Raw genomic sequence first — 23,618 nt, forward strand, 5'->3', positions numbered from 1 at the left:
TTTTTTCCTTTTGAATTATGCACCCGGCTGTGTTCTTCCAAGCAGATTTACTGGACCAATGAATGTGGATTTTTTTTTTCCTATTTGCTTTACAAAATCGTGCACAGCGGTGGTTTTCCGAAGTCAGAAGGCTCCTAAAATGGCAAATGGTATCAGGAAACCTTGACCTTTTGTCCTGGTTTTGTCCTAAGACAGGTTCTCTGAGGCCGAGTAGAGTAAACTCTGTGCCTTAGTTTCCCCAAAGTACAGACATGAATTTAAGCATTTCCATCCAGGGAGAAGGCAAAGCTCCGCCTTCTCACGGCTATGAGCCCCGCTACTCCGATTGACAGTCAATACGACCAATGAGCGTGCTATGGGCGGGGCTGCCCTTCTGCACATGCGCGCTGTCCTCGCACAGGAGATGGGTGGCCGGCGTGTTTTGGGCCGTGTTTGGGGTGGCTGGTGGCGGGGTCCAGGGCTCTGCGCAGCGCCCAAGACCGCAGACTTTGGCACCGAGGGCCGGTGATTACGCGCCCCCCTTCGTGTGGGAGGGAGAATGGGGCCAGGGGAGGGTGTGTGCGGGATCTGGAGTTAGGCAGATATGGGTTCTAATCCCAGCTCTGCTGTGTGACCCTGAACTAGTCACTCGGCCTCTCTGAGCCTCAGTTATCTCCTCTGTAAAATGGGACCAGTCGAACCTGAGTTTTCGAGAAGCTCAGCCTAGGCATTCTGAGGCAGGTGTAGGAGGCGGCAGGGTTTGGGAAGAGGTGTGTAGAGATGAGAGTGGGCGGCACCTCGGGAAGCAGTGATTCCCCCGTTGTTTACTCCACCTTTTCCAGGCATCACCTGCAACCCCGAGGCCCCAGCAAAAGATCGGGGCCGCTGGAGGAGCAGCCCTTCCCGGGGCTGCTCCGGTCGGAGAACCTCAGTCGGGAGGAGCTGGTCGATGTGCTGAGGGCAGCCGTGGTGGACCAGAAAGGTGACGGGTGGGCGTGACAGCTGCGCGGAGACCGGGAAGGGGGGCAGCCCTCACCCGAGCTCCTGGGGGCCTGGCTGGGCTCTCTCCTAAAGCTTTTGGGGTCAGACCCTGGTTCTGCCTCCCACGAGCTGCGTGAGCTCGTACCAGCTACATAATCTCTCTGAGCCTCAGCTGCATGGGGTGGGGGTGGGGGTGGGGTGGGGTGGGAGGGTGTAAACAGCTGGCGAGCCTTGCGCATAGTAGGCGTCCCTTAATGGGAATTGCTATAATACAATGTTTAGTGATGGACAAAACACAAGCTTTGGAGTCATGTCTAGGCTCTGTGATCAGCTTGCTGTGTGGCTTTAGGAAAATACAATTTCTCTGAGCCTCACTCTCCATTCAGTGATTTATTGATTTTCTCAACTTTGTATTGAGCATAGGCTATGTTTCAGGGACTGTTCTAGGCATGGCTGTATAGTGCTGAAGAAGATACATATGGTTTCTGCCCTCAGGGAACCAACATTTTAGTGAGAAATACAGATTAACCAGGAAATAAATGAACGAGGTATTTGCTAGTGATCAGTGCTGTGAATAAAACAGGGTGTTATGCTGGTGAGGAACTGTAGGAGGGGGGCAGACATTAGATTGGGGATTCAGGCCTCTCTGTGGTGGTGACATTTGAGCCAGGATGATATAAAGGAGCCAGACGTGTGAAATCTGAGACAGAGGAAACAGCAAGTGCAAAGGCCCTGAGGTGGCAGCAAGCTTAGCGTATGCAACGGACAGAAAGAAGCTCAGTTTAGGGTGTGGTTGATAACTCATGTCCGAGAGGTGTAGTGGGGCCACACGATAAGATGAATTGAGAAAGTGCTTAGTAAACTCTGCTGCTTTTGCTGCCGATGACGTTCATGTAATATATGTTTCAGGACCTCTAGTGACGTTGAACAAGCCACAGGGTCTGCCAGTGACAGGTATGGGCAGGGGAAGGGGAAGCAGTGAATGGGGGTTGGATGTCTCTGAGGGAGGGAATAGTGAAGAGAAGGGAAAAGTGGGATGAAGCCAGAAGCCACTGGGAGCAACTTGTACTTCTCCTTCTCTTTTTTCAGGAAAACCAGGGGAGCTGACGTTGCTCTCGGTGCTGCCAGAGCTGAGCCAGGGCCTGGGGCTCGGGGGGCGGGAGCTCCAGCTTGTCCACGCGTCTGGGAAGTAAGTGGTGGGGGGTGACAGGCAGGTAGGAGAGGCATCCCCCTGGGTGGGGAACAGCTGCTTGGGAATAAGCCCAGACATTGTCCACTGGCTGGCTTGGGATCCTGGAGATAGGACACAAGGAAAGGAGGGAGTGGCCAGATCTGGGGGCAGATCCCCAGGCACAAACTGTGACCTTGGGTGAAGCGCGACACCTCACTGAGCCTCGTTCCCTGTCTCTTGCAATAGAACTGAGAACCCTGTGCGCAGGGTGCAGTCACTTCTTCAGTCCTGTCCTCGTGGCAGGTGCTGGGAGCTGGTCCATCACGTTCTTTCCTCTAACTGCCATCCATCAGAGATGGTACTTGAGGTATTGATGGTATTTCTGTGATTCCACAAACTCATGGACTTGTTTAGGGGGAATTTAATTATTTAAGAGCTCATATATGTAAAATTCCTAGTGTTGTGCCTGGCACATGGTGGACATTCAGCAGTTGGTGGTAATTGTTATGGCCTTTGGCTCTGAGCTCCCTGGAGGCCAAGGAAGAATGGGAGACACATTCAGCTACGTAGTCTTACCATCAACCATGAGGAAGCCTGGCTTCCCTGGAGGAGGTCCGGGTTAGAGTTCTCGTGTTACTGCTTGGCCTTAAGCATGTCAGTGTTCGTTCCTAGGGATCTCCCTTTTTTGTGGGTGAGCCCAAGGGACTTTAACTTTTGTGATTTGTCCCTTCCTCCAGGGAGACCTCTGGGCTTGTACTCCTCTCCACTTGTCCCCAGACAGCAAGCCATCTCCAGAAGTTCTTCATCCACTCACGGAGATCCCAGAGACCCACGGCCACCTATTGGTGAGAGGGGCTGGGAGGCTTCCGCGGCTGTGGGGAGGTCCCACAAGCCGCTCTGTGACCTCTTCCTGCCTCTTTCTCAGTGCTGTCACTGACGGGATCCCAGCTACATCTGAGGGGAAGATCCAAGCAGCTCTGAAGCTGGAACACACTGACGGCGTTGATCTTGTGAGTCAGGGTCTGAGTGGGATAGAGGAAGGGACTTTCCAGACATATTACCCCTACAGAGGAGTCAAGGGGGTGGACTTGGGATGGCTGGCTCTCCTGTCCCCTAAAACAAGCAAGGGACTACTGCCTATACTGTGGCCCTGTCCTTCGTCTGTTGGGAGCAGGGAGGGTCTGGGTGTAGCTCCTAGGCGTGTGCAAAGCTTGTTCATTCTTGGGGGCTGACACCACAGGTAGTTCCAGTGAAGTCTCCCTCCCGAAAGGACATCCTGGAAGGTGTTAAGAGGACCCTCAGTCACTTCCGTGTGGTGGCCACAGGCTCTGGCTGTGCCCTGGTCCAGCTGCAGCCACTGACAGGTGGGTCTGGAGCCCCAGCTCAGCCTTTACAACTGTATTTGGCTGGAGGAGGCAAGGGGGTGGGAGGAAGGGGGGGGGGTGGTAGCGGCAGCCGGGGGAGCACGTGAGCAGCCCAGCGGGAGGAGGCAGTGTTCTGCTGTAAGTCTGACGGCCGTTCCTTTGCAACTCGTCAATCTTTTCTCTTCCTGGTCTCAGGACCTTCTCTTTGTCTTTGGTGTTCTGTAGTTTCACTATGATGAATCTAGGTGTGCGGGTTTAGTTTTATTTATCTTGCTTTCAATTCACTTTGCGTCTTGAATATGAAGATTAATATATTTCATCCACCCTGGAAAATGCTTTCTCTCTTCACATGTCGTGCTTCTGGCATTTTCGCTCTCCTCCTTCTGAATGCGTAACAGACATGTCTTACCTTTTCCTTCTACTCGCTATGTCTCAACTTTGCTTTCATACTTTTGTTTCTTTATCTCTGCTGCTTTCTGACTAATTCCTTTAGATCCTCCAGTTGACTAATGTTCTCTTCATTTGGATTTTTAATCTGCCAGTTTAACCTGTCCTTTAACTGTATTTTTCACTTCTAGAAATTCTGTTTGGTTCTTTTACAAATGCAAACTGCCTTTTAAAAAATATGATATCTGGTTTTTTCTCATATTTGTTCTTTTTTGTCTTTAATCATTTTAAACACACTGTATTGTATATCTATAATTCCCTTGTCTGAAATTCTGGAAGGTCTAATCCTATTATGTTTCATGCTGACTCTCACACTTGGTGGATTGTTTCCTGATTGCTCTGTGGTTCCCCCTCTAGATATTAGCGTCTCAGTTGCAAGTTCACGGATCCCTCAAGTACTGTTAGAGCCCCAACCAGTGTGAGAGCAGGCTCATGCCCGTGAAATCTCAGGGGAAGCCTTTTTCATTCCCCTCATCCAGACCCAGGGTGATCATCTGCCTTCATTGGTGGCTGGCTTTTTCTCCTGGCCTGCCCTTTCTCTGAAGATGTGGCCCTCCTAGGGTTTCATTTGGGCACCAAGGCCTTGTCCCTGTCCCCTAGGTAGCTACTTAAACCCAAGCCCCCTGGACACCAGAATTGGCAGCACCTCTAGAGTAGGTGAAACGCTGGCTCTTGTGTGCTCTGGATTTGTTTTCCTGTCTGTTTTTTGGTCTTGGGGACCTTACTTCCCTATATGCCCAGCTCTGTTCTGAAAGGATGACTTATTCTTCTAGTATCTTCCAGTCGGTGGTCTGTAGCAGGAGGGGTTTAGATTATCCAGTCCACCAGACAGCCAGACATGGAAGCAAGTACAGCTCCTGGGTTTGCATCCCAGCTTATGGTGGTGGGCAAGTCACTTCTTTTGAGCTTTGGTTTTCCTACCTGTAAAATGGGCATGATGACAGGACCCACCTTATAGGGCTGTCAGAAGGATTAACTAAGTTTACATATGTGAAGCATTTCATACTGTGCCTAGCACATGCCCTCCATTTCTGTATTTGTCAAGGTACTTTTGGTTGTAAGTTTCCCCAAAGTCAGTTCAAGTTGGTGAAAATCATAAAAGGGAACTTGTTGGCTCACGTAACTTAAAGTTCAGGCATGGCTGGATCCACAGGCTCGGAGGATGCCATCAGGAAGCCATGTCTTGCTTCTTGCCTCCTGCGTGTTGGCTTCTTGTTCGCACAGGTGCTCCCCTAGTGAAGGCAGAGACGGCCAGGTGCTCCAGCAGCTCCAAGCTCGCACCCCACCAGGAGAGAGTATTCCTTCTTCCCAGGAGCTGCAACGATAAACTCAGGGTTGCATCTCTTCATGAGCAAATCCCATAGGCCAGGTGGATTGACAGCTATGACTGTCCTGACCTGTCATGTGCCCTGCTCTGGACGCAGGGGTGGTGGCATTGACCTCACTGAAACCCCACGATCTGAACCTGGGGGGTGGTGTTTCCCCAGGGGAAAGTAAGACGGACTACACTGGCTGGGACAGGAGGAGCAGCTGCTCACTATCTGTCTTGTCTCCTCTGTCTCCCAGCGTTCCCCAGTCAGCTACAGGTGCACATGGTACTGGAGCTCTGCCCTGTTCTTGGGGACCACACATACTCTGCCCGCGTGGGCACTGTCCTGGGCCAGCGCTTTCTGCTGCCAGCTGCCAGCACCAAGACCCAAAGACAGGTACCCAAACCTGCCTGCCTGCTGCCTTCAGGGGTGGGGGTGAGGGTGGGCAGCATCTCCAGACAAGAGCCATGCAGCTTGGGACTGGGAGGCAGGCCTCTTGGCTTCCAAGGCTATCTGGAGCCCTGTCATGCTGTGTGGCCTTGAGCAAGTGATACCCCCTCTCTTGGGCCTCATTCTGCCCGCCTGTTCAATAAGGGAGTTGAGCGGCTGATTTCTAGAGGCACTTATAAGTCCACTGTTCTTTTGGTACAAGGGGTAGAAGAGGTTGTGTGTGTATTAGGATAACTATCTGCTCTAACGGAGTAACCCCAAAGTATCAGAGTCTTAACACAATCAATTCTCTCCATGTTAAGTCCAGTTAATGGGGGCCGGGGTGGGGTAGGGTGGGCTTTGCTCCCGTCACTCAGGCTCCCAGGCTGCTGCTGTCCAGCCAGCAGATGAGGGACAGTGCAGGCTCACATGGGAGGTTTCCGTGGGCCAAGTCTGGAAGTGGCATACATACTTGCACTCCTGTTCCGTTGGCTGGTACTCAGTCACCTGGCCTCACCAAACTGCAGGGGGCCTGGGAAAGGTAGTTTAGCTGTGTGTCCAGGTAGAAACTGATGTGAAGCCCCCGCCAGTCCCTGCCGTGGTGTGAGTGTGCGTGAGTGTGCGTGTAGCGAGGAATGGCGACGACGGACGTGGAAGGAGGGAAGAAGTGCTTGCCTCACTGCCATTTTGGTTGGAGCTGGTGCTCAGCTGGTTGGACTCACCTGGCTGAACGCTGACATGCCTCTCCCACCCCAGGTCCTAGACGAAGCCCTCCTCAGACGCCTCCGCCTGAGCCCCTCCCAGGCCACCCGGCTGCCCTTGCACCTCCACCTGCATCGTCTCCACCTCCCAGGTGCCAGGCCCAGGGACGCCCCCCTCGAGCTTCTGGCACCCCTTCCCCCTTATTTCTCCAGGACCCTACAGTGCCTGGGACTTGGCCAGCAATAGTCCTCATGTTCTTGCTGTCCCTTCTTCTGTTTTCACTGGAAAGCAGTGGGGGCTGGGGGGAGGGTGGCCGGAGGAGAATGAGGTCAGTACTCAACGTGCACTAAGGCCATGGCTTAAGATCCTGGGCTGTGTAGTTGGACAAATCTAAGAGCAAATCCTGGCTAGGCCACCTGCTGTGTAGCGTTGGACAAATCACTTCACCTCTCTGGACTTGAGATAATAAAAGTAACTACCTCATAGTATGGTTTTGAGGATTTGCTGAGAAAGTAAATGTTTATCATGGACTGTACTTCCTGCTGAGTTCAGTGTGTGGGTCCTTTTATTTGGCCATTTCTGTCTCAATTCTAACTAGGAGGAATGTTAGATTTTTTTTTTTTGAGGAAGATTAGCCCTGAGCTAACTACTGCCAGTCCTCCTCTTTTTGCTGAGGAAGCCTGGTCCTGAGCTAACATCCGTGCCCATCTTCCTCTACTTTTTATATGTGGGATGCCTACCACAGCATGGCTTGCCACGCGGTCCCATGTCTGCACCCGGGATCTGAACCGGTGAACCCTGGGCCGCCGAGAAGTGGAACATGCGAACTTAACCGCTGCGCCACCGGGCCGGCCCCAGATTTTTTTTTTTATTGTGGTAAAACACACCTAACACAATTTACCATCTTAACCATTTTAAAGTGTACAGTTCAGTGGCATTAAGCACATTCACACTGTTGTGTGCCATCACCACCATCCATCTCCAGAACTTTTTTCACCTTTCCCAAGTGACTGTACCCGTTTGCCTTCCTCTCAGCGCCTAGTAGCCACCATTCTCCTTTGTCTCTATGAATTTGACCACTCTAGGTACCTCATTTAAGCAAAGATGCTATATCTTTTACTTTAAAAAACTGTGAAATATATCAAACATACAAAGAGTGCACAAAACATCGCTATGATTTAAAGAATACAGCCACACACCACATAACAATGTTTCAGTCAGTGATGGACCGCATATATGATAGTGGTCCCATGAGGTTAGTGCCATACAGCCTAGGTGTGTAATAGCTATACCATCTAGGTTTGTGTAGGTACACGCTATGAGGTCCACACAATGATGCATTTCTCAGGTGTCCCCATCGTTCATCAGCGCATGACTGTAATTATAAGGTGACAGCCATATAACCACCTCTTGGGCATGAGATAGAAACACCCCTCTCCTTCCTTGTACAGCAGCAGTTCTCAACCCTGGTCGCACATTAGAAACCCCTACCCAGCCCCTCAGGAAGCTTAGAAACATCCCCGTGCCTCCCCACGGTTCTGCACCCCAAGGATACTGGTTTAATCAGCCTGGGATGGAGACCCGGGCATCAACCTTTTTGAAAAGCTCCCAGAGGGGTTCTCTTGTTCAGTCTAGATTGGAAACCACTGCCCTGACTTGGAAGAATCCTTTCCTTGCTTGTCTTTTGTGGTAAGTTTTACTCCATACATATGCATCCCTAAACAATATATTTCATTTTGCCTGTTTCCGCAGTTTCTATAAATGGAACTGGGCTGTAAATATTCTTTCGTGATCTGCTCTTGCACCACACTGTGCAAGGCGTCTGTGTTGTATGGCGTGGAGTGTGAATTCCGGCACTGGAATGCGCCTCAGTTTAGCCATTCCACTGTCCATGGACAGTTAGGTCACTCAGCTGTTACCACGATGTGCTGTGCGCCTGCGTGTACGCATTTCCTGGTTCAGTTATGCAAGAATTTCTGGATCAGAGTTTAATGTCTTCATTTGACTAGCGCCTTAGTTTCCCAGGGCTGCTGTAAGAAAGTAAGACAGCCTGGGTGGCTTAAAAACAGAAGGTGACCCTCTCCCAGTTCTGGAGGCCAGAAGTCCGAGCTCAAGGTGTCAGCAGGGCCGTGCGCTCTCTGGAGGCTCTGGGGGAGGATCCCTCCATGCCTCTTTCAGCTTCTCGTGGCTCCAGGTGTTCCCTGGCTTATGGACGCATCACTCAGTCTCTGCCTCCATCTTCACAGGGCCTTCGCCTCGTGTTTATGTCCTCTCCTGACTCTTATAAGGACACTTGTCATTGGATTTAGGGCCCACCTGGATAATCTAGGATGATCTCCTCTCAAAATCTTTAACTTAATTACATCTACAAAGACCCTTTTTCCAAATAGTCATATTCACAGGTAGATATATTTTGGGGGGAGAGGGGGCGCTATTCAACCCATTACAACTAAGAACTACCAAACGTTTTCAGATGGGTGTGGCTTGTTGGATATTTCCTTTTTAGGTGAGCTTGGCCCCTTGCTGAGGAAGGGACAGACCTGCTCCCTGTAGAGAAGGGCTGGGGTTTAGGCAAGGCCCACCCTTACTCCTGTCTCATGTTGTAAATCTTGTGCCCATTAGATGTCATTCTGCTATCAGCCCAGCTCCTCTGGGCTTGGAGGTTGGGGGCACTCCCAGTGGTCAGCAGTTCTGGCAATGTGTCCCAGCCTTTTGCTCACTGCCACGTGATCTTGCGTAAGACATGTCTCCTCATTCAGACTCAGTTTCCTCATCTGTAAAGTGAGGCTTATCCCCGACCCAAAGATCAGAGATGCCAAGGGAGTCTCTGAACAGGAAACCCATGTCTGTCACTAGCTGGGAATTCTTGCTTCGTGGACAAGTTGCTGGTGGCCTCTAGCTCTCGTTCTGGACCTTGGGGTACAGGGCCCCAGCCTACACTCTCTTCACCCTCCAATAGAAATGCAGCCAAGCCTAGGATACTTCACTTGCTCCTTTTTATTTGGTGCTGCATCCAGGAGCGAGGCAGTGTGGATGGAAGCCAGGGCTTCTCTAGCCTCGCGTCCCCCATGCCCCTCCAGCCCATGGTATGTATCGATGAGGGGCAGAGGTCTTGCTTGGGAGGCTCACTGTCTTCATGAGGCATGCCTCAGCCTTGGGTTTGTCAAGTCTGGCCTTGAACTTGCCTTTGGCCTTGATCTTCCTCTGGGTGCTAGGAAGATTTCCAACTTCAAAGGGTAGAGAACACAAGGCATTTCCAGGATGCCACGGGGGAGCAACAGCCTCGGTGTGAAAGGAGGGGAGAAGGAGAAGAGATGATCAGGAATCTGTCCAGGAAGGGGTTCCAAGGGAGACAAGCCCTGCCCTTGGGGCTCCAGCAGCCTGGGAGCTGCCCTCTGCCCTACCCTCCAGCCCTGACCCCAGTACTCAGCACTGCCTGCCAGGCTGCGAGTCACAGTTTGAGGCCCACCTTTCTTGGTTTCAGGACGTTGGATGCCAGCTTGAGCTCGGGGTTAGGTGGGAAGCAAATGAAAACCTTGGCGGTAGGTAGAGTCATCAAGGCCTTGCCTGTGGTCGACAGGGCCTTAGGGTCCACCAGCTTGCTGTGCTGCAGTCTGAGGACTCGCCCCTGGGGTCGGAGCACACAGGAGGAAGGCAGCCGGGCCTTGGTGTGGAAGCTGGGGAAGTGGTAAGGGGCTGTGGGAGCAAGAAGGGCTGTGAGGGTCTGGGGAGGGCCCAGAGCTGGCAGTTGGCCCTCCAGGTGTGTGTGGAGGGAGAGGAGGTGAGGGCAGACGGGGCCCTCCCGGTTCCCCTCCAGAGGCCGTGGGAAGGACACGGGGTTCGGGGTCCAACAGACCTGGTCTGCGTCCCAGCTCGGCCCCTTCTGAGCTGTGCAACCTCGGCAACTTCCTTAAACCTCCTGATTCCTCGGCTGGAAAATGGGGATAACAGCACCTACCTCGCTAGCTTGTGAGGACTAGAGGAGCTGCTTAGGTAGCAACACAGTGTAAACTGTTAGGTGCTGTACAAACAGTCCTTCCTTTCCCCCAGAGGCGACTTTGTGTGGAGGCAAGGTCAGAATACTGTGGCAGGAAAAGCTTGGGCTATGGAGAGAGATGAGCCTGGCACTGAGCCCTGGCATCTTTGAAATACGTACAATTGCCTCGCAGGGTGACTACTTTGTAAGTGATGGCCTCTACTTGCTACCAGTGGTTCTTTGGTGGGGCTGTGGGTGGGGGCAAATCCAGGCGGTTAGGAGGGGCTTGGAGAGCAGGAAGAAACTGCCTTGGGCCCCTGGGGTATTTGGGGGAAATGGTCTTACCAAGGGCCTGGGGGTTCTTCAGACTCAGTGGCAATCTGTTCAAGGGGTGGGGCTGCCTGTCCCCACTAGCAAAGGTCATGGTGAAGATGCAGCCCATCCCGGTGCTGGAGGGGTCCCACTTCGGGAGACTGGGGCGGACCAGGGCTGTGGCACTTTTCGCCTTGCCTTTCTTCCCCTTTCCAGGGGCCGAGGTGGTGGCAGTAGAGTCTGGCTTCTCAGTGTGCCCCAGGCTCCTGGCCCCAGCAGCCTTCCTAGGAGCTGACCTGTGGGTAAGAGTCCCCGAGTCCTTGCCTTCCCCAGAGCCTTGCTGCGTCAGCAGGTGAGGGAGAGCTGGGCGGACCCCTGTCCGCCGGTGACACATTGCCAGGGGCTTCTTGATGGCAGAGCCCTCTACTAGGAGCCGGATACCCACATACTGGGGTACCTCCACGGGAGGCTGTGGGAAAGAAGAGGAGACAGGCTGTTCAGACAGTGGTGTTGGAATCCTAGGCCCAGAAGGACTCAGGGCAGAGACGGATGGAATTAATTTCTGGGGCTGAGAAATGAGAAGCCCACCTCTGTCCTCTCAGGGGTCTGGCGCTGGAGGCCTGAATCAGTACCTGGAGAGTCACAGGGACCCTGAGATTAGTAACCCAGAGGAGTGCGGGAGTCTTAGCCATGCCCCCACCAGCACCTCTCCACCCCTTGGCCCTCCTAAGCTGCCCCAGCCCCTGCTGGAATGTGTGTGGCTCTACTCTACAGGCCACTGCCGATGGACAGCTTCCTGCGTTCAGCCAGATTCTCTGAAGAGAGAATTCGGGTTATGACACCCAGACAGATAAGGGGCTCAGAGCCTGCCTACAGCCTTGCGTGAACCCAGGTTATGGGGAAGCAGAAACGAAGAGACTTTAAGAAGGCATTCTGTGGAAAGAATGAAGTAGCAAATATGCAGAGGGAGGCAGAGAATAAGGTCCAAGAAAGGAGCTGCTGTACAATTTTCAGCTCCTGTTAAGCTGTACTTCCTGCAGCTGGGCTCCAGGAGAGCCCCTGTGTCTTGCTAAGAACTCTCCTTTTAATGTGGAGCTAGTTTGAGGTGTTTTCTGTGTCATCAAAGGATCCTGATCAGAATCTATCTAAACATCAGAGTTCCCTGGAGCTTGTTAAAAATATAGCTATCAGAGCTCCTGGAAAGCCCACTTGGTGAAGGAAGGCTCATCTTTACAGAAGAACCTCAATTAACAAACGTAGAAGGCATGACAGAATTAGAAAGATACCATGTCACAACTCTAATACAGTAGGCAAGAATCAGAACTGGATAGCATAACAAGTAGGTGAAAAGGATGACGGGAAAATGTGTCATTTGCACACGGCCAAAGTATCCCCTTACAAAGTAACTGGTCATTGCAAAGGAGAGGATGCAGCTTACCATGGAGAGAGCTGCGGCCACCACCGTAACCCCATGGTCAGACTCAGCATCCTTAATGGTGAGACACTCTGGCAGTGTGTGCCTTGTGATGCCATGTGAGGTACCGGCATCACCTCTCAAGTGTTCTTGCCAAAAATGTTTAACCTGAACCTCATCAAGCTGTTTGACCTAACTTCTAGTTTATAGGACATTCAGATAACAGAAGAACAAGTTAACCACCACCATGAGGAAACAATCAGATAAATCCAGAATGTGGGACAGTGCTACAAAACAGCTAGCCTGGTCCCTTCAAAAGATCCAAACTATGAAAAAAAAAAGCAGTGGGGCTGTTCTAGATTAAAAGAGATTAAAGAGCATAAAAAGAATAAAATACCTAAGAATAAATTTAACCAAGGAAGTGAAAGACTTGTACACTGAAAACAATAAGACATTGATGAGAGAATTGAAGAAGACAGAAATAAATAGAAAGATATTCCATGCTCAGGGATTAGAAGAATTAAATTATTAAAATGCCCATACTAGCCAAAGCAATCTACAAATTCAAAGCAATCCCTATCAAAATTCCAACAGCATTTCTTCACCAAAATAGAAAAAACAATCCTAAAATGTGTATGGAGCCACAAAAGACCCTGAATAGCCAAAGTGATCTTGAAAAAGAAGAACAAAGCTGGAGGCGTCACACTTCCTGATTTCAAACTACATCACAAAGCCATAGTAATCAAAACAGTATGGTATTGGCATAAAAACACATAGATCAATAGAACACAATAGAGAGCCCCAAAATAAACTCACACATATATGGTAAATTAATTTACAACAAAGGGGTCAAGAATATACAATGGGGAAAGGACAGCCTCTTCAATAAATGGTGCTGGGAAAACTGGATGTCACATGCAAAAGAATGAAACTGGTCCCCTACCTTATCCCACACACAAAAATCAACTCAAATGGATTAAAGACTTGAATGTGAGACCTAAAACCATAAAATTCCTAGAAGAAAACATAGGCAGTAAGCTCCTTGACATTGGTCTTGGCAATGATTTTTTGGATTTGACACCAAAGACACAGGCAACAAAAGCAAAAATAAACAAGTGGGACCACATCAATCTAAAAAGCTTCTGCACAGCAAAGGAAACCATCAACAAAGTAAAAAGGCAACCTACTTAATAGGAGAAAATATTTGCAAATCATGTATCTGATAAGGGGTTAATATCCAAATATAGAAAAACTCATACACAGCTCAATAGCAAAAAAACAGTCCGATTAAAAATGGGCAGAGGATCTGAATAGACACTTTTCCAAAGAAGACACACAGATGGCCAACAGGTACATGAAAAGAGGCTCAACATCACTAATCATCAGGGAAATGCAAGTCAAAACCACAAGGAGATATCACCTCACACCTGTTAGAATGGCCATCATCAAAAAGACAAGAAATAACAAGTGTTGGTGAGGATGTGGAATAAATTTTTAAAAATCAGTCAGAAAACCAATGTCAAGGATTTCTGAGCTCTGAAAGTAATTTCTTGTGGCAATTAAATTAAATATCCTAATCCTTCTGATTAAGACTCAGCTTCCATCAGTTTGGTCACAGGGAGAGAATGTGCTGAGGGGATGACCCCAGTGTCCTGGTCTTTGTCACAGTTACTGATCATATCTTAAATTAAGATATTGGCACTTGGGTTTTTTATCTTTTTGGAACAAGGTGAGTAAAATAATTACAAGATGAGCCAAATAATGATAATAATAATAGTAGCGTCTACTGCTATTATTGAGTAAGAGTAATTGACTCTTACTCTATGTCTAGGCATTTTACAGTGATGCCATTTATCATGAAATGCCTAACAACCTTATTAGGTTATAGTAATGGTAGCAATGTGTAGCATTTACTCTGTGCCGGGCCCTGTTCTGAAGTGCCTTACCTATATCCATGCGTTTAAATCTAATACTTTATAAGGTAGGTACTATTTTCATTCCTGCTTTACAGATGAAGAAACTGAGATCCCTGGAGGTTAGGGAGTTGTTCAAAGTCAAGCAGCTCATGGGTATTGAGCAGGCATTTGAACTCAGGGAGGTTCAAGAGTCTATGCTTTTAACACTATGCTATATGCCTAGATATGTTACCCACACATATTAACCCATTTCCTCCTCCCAAACCCCACAGGGAAGATGGCAATAGCACGTCCACCTTATAAATGAGGAAATGGAGGCTCCAGGAGGTGCGGTCGCTAGACTAAGTCACTGTGGCAGGACAAGGACTTGAACTGGGTCTGTCTGACTGCAGTGCCCTGTGCCTCACTATGGGGCTGCCTGGAAGAGGGGGCAGACTCCTTGGAGGCCTGCCTGGGCTGGGCCACCTCACCTGCTTGTAGATGAGCTCAAAGGCTCCTGTGTCACAGTTGCGGTCCAGCCGCCGGTCAATGACCACGCGCAGGGTATCGGCTTGCACACCGGCACAGAGCCGGGCGGTGACAGCCGTAGAGGGTGCCATGGTTGGACTGGCGTTGATCTCAATCAGCCAGGGCTGGAAGTCCTCACCAAACACAAAGTCAGCGCCATAGAGCTCGAAGCTGGCCTTCCGACCCTGCACAGTGTCCTGGGAGGTCTGCAGGGCATGGATCACTGCGGCCTTCATGCCCGGCACAATGACAGTGGCCCAAGCATTCGGGGCCCCCATGTCCCGAAGGTGGGCCTGGAACTTCTGGCTTGACCACATGTTGTCCGAGGGCAGGAGCGGGTGCCGATGGCATGAATTCTCCAGGTGCTTCTGGATGGAGTTGTTGCACAGGTGCACTGAACTGGGACAGAGAACAGAAAGCTGAGGTCTGGTTCCCTGTACCCCTCCCCCCCAAACTTGGGGAGGGCAGCCAAACCCTGGAACCAGGCCTAGGCCACCTTTACTGTTCAACCTGAGATGGGGCCCTGCTAGGGAGGACAAGGAAGGACAAAGGCTTGGGTGCCATCTCATTCTTCTAGGGCCAGAGCCAGTCTTCTCTCTCAGGACCTCTCTGAGGACATCGACTATGGGGGCGTCAGTATTAAGTGCTTTGTGCATAGTCTCAGTTAACCCTCCCAGTGCCTGGAAGATAAGAAGGTGGGTAAGAGCATGGGCCCTGTGGTCACCAAGACATGAGCTCAAGTCCTGGCTTCACCATTGACTAGCTGTGAGATCTTGGGCAAGTCATTTAACCCAAGTGCTCCTTCCACATCTGTAATGGGGGAAGTAACAGGACCCACTTCATTGGGTTTTCACAGATGACTGAGATAACATACAACAAGTGATTAGCATCAGCCACATACGAAGCTCTCAATAACTGACAGCTATAATTATGAGTTTTGTGTGACTGCCTCCATTCTTCAGATGCGGACATTGAAGCTTCGATAGGTTTTCACTTGACTAAAGTCACACAGCTTGGAAGCTGCAGAGATGGAATTTGAACCCAAGGCTCGACAAGGCTTCCTCTCACCCCCCAAGTTAATACTGCAACTTGCCTCTTTCCTCTTGCATTTCTTCTGCTCCCTTACCCTGCTCTACATTTTCTTTTTCTAACACATATTACATTTTAACCTATTAGATAATTTTACTTATTATGTTCATTATGTTCATATATGCTTGTCTGTTTCCCCCTGCTGGAATGTGAACTCTTGAGAGCTGGCCTCTTGTTTTGTTCACTGCTGTAGCCCAGGTGCCTAGACCAGTGAATGGCACAGGGTACACAGTCGGTAGGTATCTGCTGGATAGAAGGATAGGTAGATGGATGGAGGCCTGCCTGCCTGCAGAGTCTGTGTTTGGAGGCCAGCATTGCACTGGAATCTCCTGTTCCTTGCCAGCTCCCCAACTAGACCGAGAGCTCATGGGAGGTAAGCAATGGGGCTCACTTGTCCAGGTTCTTCAGGGAGAAGGGTTGTGTGGAAAAGCGGATGTAGCTGTCACGGTAGAACCACACGGTAAGTGGGTTCCAGTCAGTCACCAGGAACCACTGTCTCAGGTCAAACTTGGTGCCAAAGATGAGCAGGGGCCGCTCAATATACTTCTGCACCACCCACTTGCCATCCTTCATCATCATGGGGTTGCCATCCACCAGCTTCAGCATCTCCTCCAGATGGTCCATGCACATGATGCCTAAGGGGAAATGGGGGGAAGGGATAAGGTCAGGCTTGGGCTGGGAGAAGGGCCAGGGGACCATGGACAGCTTCATCACAAACGCCACAGAACTGACTGGGCCAAGTGGGAAAGGATGTTTCCCACCCTGTTCCCTCTGGCAAAGCTAAGAATAGCTAAGCATTTAAAAATTTTTTAAATTAACCAGTTTTGTTGGTTGAAAAGGAATATACAGAGACATAAAAATTCAAACAGTACTGGACTTTTTAAAAAACTATGTGCAGGGGCTGGCCCTGTGGCCGAGTGGTTACATTTACGTGCTCTGCTTCACCAGTTCGAATCCTGGGCACAGACATGGCACTGCTCAACAGGCCACGCTGAGGCGGCATCCCACATGCCACAACTAGAAGGACCCATAACTAAAATATACAACTATGTATCGGGGGCTTTGGGGAGAAAAAGGAAAAATAAAATCTTTAAAAAATAAAAATTAAAAAAACCCACAGGACACTATGTGCAGGGGCCAGCCCCATGCCTGAGCAGTTTTCTCATGCTCCACTTCGGCAAAACCCTGTCGCTGGTTCGGATCCTGGGTGCAGACATGGCACCACTCATCAGGCCATGCTGAGGCGGCATCCCACATGCCACAACTGGAAGGACCCACAACTAAGAATATACAACTATGTACTGGGGGGCTTTGGGGAGAAAAAGGAAAAATAAAATCTTAAGAAACAAAGCAAAACTGTGAATATATGACTTTGATTAGTTTTTTTCCCCAATAATTAACAGAATACAAAACAAGAGAAACAACAAGTAGGCCGAACCAAAGCCTATACAATAAAATACGTCTCCTTCCTCAGAGGCAGCCAGCTGCTGCTTCCAGGTCCTATGAATATCCTCCCTGGTTAAGGAGAGCCTATACATGCCTCAGTTTCTAGGATTCTATACATTTAAACATGTTAAAGATTTAGAATAGTGCTTGGCACATGTGAGCATTCAGTAAATGTTAACTCATATAATAATTATTAGTTACCTATAGAATAAATTTCTAACCGTAGATTTGCTGGATCCAAGGGTATGTGCATTTTTTCATTTTATATTACCAAAGACTGTCTACCAATGTGCTCTCCCAGCAAGAGTGTGTGAGACTGTGTCTGCCCACATTCTACCAACACTGTTGATTATTTTTGCCATTCTCCTAGGTAGAAAATGGTATTTTAATTTTATGGTTTATAACAAATCAACGAATCAATCAATCGATAAGTAGCTTATGCTTATAAGGCATTATTTAATGCTGATAAACATCAGAATCATTGCAAACCAAACACACACTCACAATCTTAGTCTCATTCCTTCACTGGCTCTCAAAGCAGTGTGATCGCCTGCCAATGGCACAGAATAACTTGTGCCTGGTTCCCCAAGCCAGACCCTTTCTCAAATGGCCAGGGTGATCACCAAGATTCCCAAGAACACGATGCCTTGTGTAACCAAAGATTAAGACTGCTCATGCCCTGTGACCCAGCAATTTCATTTCTAGGAATTTATCCTAAGGAAATAAATGGGAAGGCCACATAGATATTTGCAGAGGATGTTCGTCATAGTGTTGCTTGTAATAACAATCAATCAGTCAATAAGCAAATAAATAGGAAAAAACTGGCAGCCATCTAAGCATCCATCAGAAAAGGATTATGTAAGTCCATGACAGCACATCCAAACAAGACTAGACCATGCAGCAGTAAAACAGAATGAAGTACGAGAATACATTCTGTACTTTCATATACGACTCAAAAACAGGCAACACTAATTTATGGTGGTGTAAGTGAGACTGGGGAGTCCCACTGTGGGGAGGCGAGACCGGGAGGAGGCATGGGCGGGCTCTCCAGGGTGCAGCTCATGTTTTCCTTCACGATCTGAGTGCTGTTTGCATGAGTGTGTTCGCTTTGTGACAATTCCTTGAGCTGTATACTCACAAGGTGTACGCTTTTCAATGAAGCATATTGTACATACATTTCAACAAATTTTTTCTAAAAATGGAGAGAAAATGTTGAAATTTGGTGCTAGGCATACGGGGATTCATTGTATTCTTCTCTCTGCTTTTGTGTATGTTTGAAAGTATCCATAGCAAAAAGCTAAAAACAGAAGGAAAAAAACCAGATCTAGATGTACTGAAATGGAGTGATCTCCAAGATCTATTTAAGAAAAAAGAAAGGTGCAAAAAAGAAATGAGTAATATTAACTGATATGGAAAGATACAATAAATGAAAAAAGGAAGGTACAGAATAGGCTGTTCTTGTTTAAAATAAAACACACACACACACAGACTCTCCAGACGCATAGAAGGAAGTGCTGAAAGGTGAAGAGAATTTATCTCAGTGAAATCAAGGGCGGCTTGTACTTTCTTCTACTTTTCTGTATTGTCTGATATATATTTTTATAATACATATTTTCATACTCGGAAAAAAACCAAAGTAACTATTTCCTAGGCAGAAAAAGAAAAGACCATGATGCTGGTTTTGAAGTGATATCCCCAAGAGGAGAGTCCCACAGTGTCTGCAGCTGCAGAAGCCCCACGCCGACACGAACAAATTCACCCAAGGGCAGTCTTTGGAGGGACCTGCCAAAAGGCTGTTTTCTGTATCTCGGGAGTCCTTTAAGCAGTTTTTAAATGCTGGCTAATGCACCATCCAGCTTGCTGGCTCTTCTGTTCAAATTCCATTCATGCTGGGCTGAGTAGCCAGAATAATAGCTAAAAATAATAGCACTTATATAGCAGTTACTATGTAAAAGCACAGGATCTAAGCACTTTACATATATTAGATTCATTTAATCCTCTCTGGTACGTATTATTGGCTTCATTTTACCAACGATGAAAATGAGGCACAGAAGAGGTTAAGTAACCTGCCAAAGTTGTACAGATAGTAGGAGGCAGAACTTTGGTTTGAAGTCAGGGAGTCTGGCTCCCAGTATCCATACCCTTAACCGCTATGCCACACCTAACAAGGATGCCCTGGTCGGATCTGAGAGCCCTTAGATGACAAGCAACTGCACATGGGTATCACCAGATCTACCTAAAGCATTAACCCAAGTCCAAGGGCAGGAGAGGAGGAGCTGGCATCACCATCGCAGCAGCTGTTTATGAGGTGACTACTCTGGGCCAGGCACCATGCTGAGCTTTAGATGTGCTACTTCATTTAATCCTCACTTCACAGGAGGTATTATCATCCCTCATAGATCAGGGAACTGAGGTTCAAAGAGGTGATATGACTTGCTCAAGGTCACACAGCATATTAGTAACAGAGCTGGGATTCAAATGCAGGCCATTTGGCTCCAATAGAGCCTGCACTATTAACCTCCCTGGCCTCTAGATGGGGAGGCAGGTCATAGGGTGCTGGTGCAGGAAGCAGGGGCTAACCCCACCTCGTCCACGGGACTTGGCTCCTGGCTTCACGATCCAGATGTTGCGATCTCCCTCCATGTCCATCTGGGGCACCACAGTCCGCAGCTGCTGCAGGATGTCCTCACAGCGCCGGACCTGAGTGTCCATGTGCCTGAGTTCTGCCCCCTCGCTGTGGGGAGATGATGGGACTTGGGCAAGGCTGGGCTGGGGGCAGCCTGGTGGACAAGGCAAGGGGAGACACAAGCCCTCCTGGCCATGGTCCAACTAACCTTGGTCGCACCCTCCCCTAGAGATCCAGATAGGTCTCTCCCAAACCTCCATCCCCACAAGCTGTTCCCACAAATTGTAACCTGCCCAGGGCACCGTCCCAGACTGCTGGGATGGGGGAGGATGGGAAAATTCCACCTACTGCATCCCCTCCCACTCCAATAAGCCACCTTCTGCTGCCTCCCTTTCTATTACAGTAACACTACCTTTGGCAGAATTTAATCATACAGCATCTAATGATAAGGCACAACTATGTGCCAGGCACTGTGCCAAGGGCTTTATATATGTTATCACCAATCCCTTCTATGGTCCTGCCAGAGAGGCATTACTGGTCCCATTTTAAAGAAGTGTAAACTGAAGCCTGGAGAGTTAAGGGACTTGCCCAAGGCCACACATTGAGTTAAGTAGCTGAGCCAGGATGCACACTCCTTCCCGCCTGATGCCTCCACCCACAGGTGCTTTTTGGGGTTCATCTCCTCCTAATCTGGACCTAAGACTGGTGGATGGCTGGGTCCTTGCCTCGTCTAATTCCTGTCCAGCACAACTGAATCATACATCTCCTCATTTTATTTCTCTTCCCATCACTTAACCACCTTACACCGATGCTTAATTGGTTATTGTCTGTCTCCCTTGACTGGATTCAAGCTCCATAAGAGCAGGAACATGTCTTGTAGTTTTATTCTCTGCTGTATTCCTATCGCCAAGCAGTATACCTGGCACTTATTAGGCGCTCCCTATGAGTCTGTTAAATGAATGAATGGTTGGCTAAGCAAGAACTTTAGCAGGAGCCTGCCTCAGCAAGTGGGCTGTAGAGATAGGGGCTCATGGACAAAGAGGGAACCTGTTCCCTACAGGACACAAAATGTCCTGAACAAAACCAAGTCACAAAATGCCTCAATGGCGGCTTCATCCAAACTCCTCCATTTCTTTACTTCTGACTAAACAGGAAGGAAACCACTGGACGCGAACTTGCCTTTAACATCTCAGCCTCCTGAATGTTTCCAGCCGTGGAATAAGAAGGCAGCAGCAGCCACTGGGGCAGTGCCAGGAACAGGGACAGCCAGAGCAGGCTTGGCAAGGCCTCTCATTCTCAGAACATGGAAGCCCCCTGAGAACAAGGGGCACCTGCCCATGCCCCACAGTCCTGGCTGCAGAGGTACTCACTGGACCACTTGGTAGTAGCGCTGGAGGAAGAGGGACCAGCCCTCAGGGCTGAGATACATCGGAGCCTCCAGGTCCTTGTCGATGTCCATGTGGGCCAGGTTGCTAAGGTGCTCCTCACATGCACACAGAGCCTCATCCACAAACTCTGAGGACACCATCCCCGGCTTTCCGTCCTGTTTCTTGGGCTGCTTGTCTCCTGTAGAAACAAGGAGGGGCCTGTCACTATCCCACATGCAAAGCAGAACCTGACATGTGCCTTATTACCCCAAGGCCTGTCACTTACCTAGGGTCTCACCTAAATACACTTGAGGCCCAACACACACTAGCATCCCCTACTGCCGTGGGACCTCTTACTCACCTGAGGCTTTGTTCTAAATTCACCTGCCACCCTAGCACTTGCCCTTGGCCCCTACTGTCCCACTGAGGCTCCACCCTAAATGTCCCAAAGCCTCTCTGCACCTATGGCCTCAGCACACACTTGCAGCCTCTCTGCTCCTGGGACCTCTGACACACCTGAGGCCCTTGTGCTCCTGATTCTGGCACTCAACAGTCTTCTTTGCACCTGACACACCCAGGAGACAGCAATAGGGAGGTCTCCCTTTGGAAGAGGCAGGGATTTTCCTCCTCCCACTAGAGCTGCCCCTTACTTCCCTGAATCCCTGGCTGATGGGCCCCTGGATTACAGGATGGGGGCTTTGCGGTAGGAGCTAAGTCCAGAGAGAAAAAGGGTAAACAATGGGTTGGGCCAACAAGCAGTGAGGGATTGTCTGTATCCTCCTCCACAAGGCACACGGGGTCCTCAGACCACCTGAAACTACATGGTTTCATTTCACTGCTTCCTCCTCCTCAGAGACCTGAGCTCCCCACAGGCAAGGATGGACCATGTCTTCTTAGTCTGTCCTCTCTAGAGCTCTTGGCCACACTCCAGGCCCATGGGAGAGCTTAATGAGGCAGTGGATTGACTGACAAATGGATAGGAAGACAGGTGGGTGAGTGATTGCAACAGAAGAATGGACAAGTAGATGGACTGGAGGATAGACAAGTAGCAGATAGGAGGATGGAAAAGCAGAAGGGTAGATGGGTCTATGGAAGGACAGGTAAGGTGGAGGAGTGGACAGATGGACTGGGAGTGTGGAGCTGAGAGAAGGTAAGAGAATGAGTAGACGGATGGTAGGGGGATAGGTGGGAGATGGATGCATGAATGGATGGATGCATAGGTGAATGTGAGATCAGTGGGAGGGTGGGTGAGTAGGTGGGTAGACGGATGAGTAGACAGATGAATGGACAGACGAGTGGGCAGATGTATGGATGGGTTGGTGGGAAGGGGTGGTGGATGGGCAGATGCATGTGGATAATACATAGATGTGTGGATGAATAGATGGGTGGATGGATGGGAGGATAAATGGGTGGGGGAGCAGAAGTAATGGAAGAACTTACCTGAGGCCTCTTCCTCTTCTGCCTGGATAGAGTATGACTTCCATTCGGACTTGACCACCAGCTTGAGAACGTTGCGGGCAGCTGTCAGCCAGAAGTCCTCTGCTCCCGGGGCAGGGGATACCCTGCTCAGCCCCTAGGCTCCAGGCCTGTTCTGGTTCCGGAACCTGATCATGACCTACCCCATTTTGGATCCGGAACCTGACTAATATCTGACACTAGAACCTGGGTTAGAACCTGGCTTCTGTTTCAGTTGTAGAACTAGACCCAGAATTCGACCTGACTTGGCTTATATTCTGTCTTCAGAATCTCCCCTGGACCTGTTGTTTGATTTCTCTCTTCTGTTCCTGATCCACTTTTGATACTTATTCTAGCCTGAGAACCAGACCTTGGCCCAAAACCTATTTCAGATTTGGAGACTAATTTAAACTTAGCATGTAATCTGGACCCAAATTCTGACCTGAATTTAGAACATGTTCTGGAGTTGGAAACTATTCTGCCTCACAAGCTCCAAGTCTAGAGCCTTTTCTACATCTGGAACCCAATCAAGCCAGTGGAATTTGACACAGGCCAGGAACCTATCCTGGATTCCAAACTCAACCCATCGGCCAACTTTTAGAACCTGCTCTAGAACGTGAGCTAAGCTACCTAAGCTCTTCTGGAGGTCTGGGTTGACCAAGCTAGGAGGCTCATTAAGGGAGGTACTTAGGGAACGATAAGGATCAGGGCTGGAGAAGGAAATCTGCTGGTAGATGAGGGCATGAGAGAGAGGCCCATTGCTCTCCAACATGAGCCAGGGCTTTGGCCCTCATCCCTCTGCCCGTCCAGGCATGGGGCTAGGCACCTCCTTACCTATGAAGGCCTTTTTGTCATCCTCAGCTCCCAGGCGGTAGCAGCGCGGGAAGAAGGAATCAGCATCAGCCTCGTCAAACCATGGCAAATTGCGGAGATTGAGACACAGACCCACCTATGGAGTTAGCCGCTGAGGGGGCAGGGTGGGACTTGCCCACAGAGCCTTCAAGGGACCCCCGATGCTCAGCACACACTCAGACAGCTCAGGGAGACTCTGCTTGGATGTTCTCAGAGCCTCTGCCCCACTTGCTAGGCCTGACTCTCTTGTATCCATCTCCATATGTTTGCCCATG

At 49.5% G+C, this 23,618-nt stretch overlaps 2 protein-coding genes across 2 annotated transcripts in view; one reads left to right on the plus strand and one right to left on the minus strand.

Moving 5' to 3' along the window:
• Positions 1-379: 379 nt before the first annotated feature.
• Positions 380-6,917, plus strand: RPUSD3 (RNA pseudouridine synthase D3). The gene is made up of 9 exons (XM_046676288.1): positions 380-504; positions 822-961; positions 1,870-1,914; positions 2,050-2,149; positions 2,869-2,976; positions 3,057-3,141; positions 3,372-3,495; positions 5,509-5,648; positions 6,438-6,917. Exons 1-9 carry the CDS (start codon positions 380-382, stop codon positions 6,627-6,629), a joined length of 1,059 nt encoding a protein of 352 aa, XP_046532244.1. The 3' UTR covers positions 6,630-6,917.
• Positions 6,918-9,522: 2,605 nt separating this feature from the next.
• The window catches only part of TTLL3 (tubulin tyrosine ligase like 3), a 24,788-nt gene continuing 10,692 nt past the window's right edge, over positions 9,523-23,618 (minus strand). The window contains exons 7-14 of the mRNA XM_046680685.1: positions 23,326-23,440; positions 22,477-22,575; positions 21,040-21,235; positions 19,629-19,777; positions 15,989-16,232; positions 14,472-14,907; positions 10,705-11,140; positions 9,523-10,079 (exon numbers count right to left, since the gene is read on the minus strand). Of these exons, the coding sequence (XP_046536641.1) occupies positions 9,835-10,079; positions 10,705-11,140; positions 14,472-14,907; positions 15,989-16,232; positions 19,629-19,777; positions 21,040-21,235; positions 22,477-22,575; positions 23,326-23,440 (1,920 nt within the window). The 3' untranslated portion in view covers positions 9,523-9,834. The remainder of the gene's footprint in view (positions 10,080-10,704; positions 11,141-14,471; positions 14,908-15,988; positions 16,233-19,628; positions 19,778-21,039; positions 21,236-22,476; positions 22,576-23,325; positions 23,441-23,618) is intronic.

This window comes from Equus quagga, chromosome 1 (assembly GCF_021613505.1).
Source record: "Equus quagga isolate Etosha38 chromosome 1, UCLA_HA_Equagga_1.0, whole genome shotgun sequence".
Lineage (NCBI taxonomy): Eukaryota > Metazoa > Chordata > Mammalia > Perissodactyla > Equidae > Equus > Equus quagga.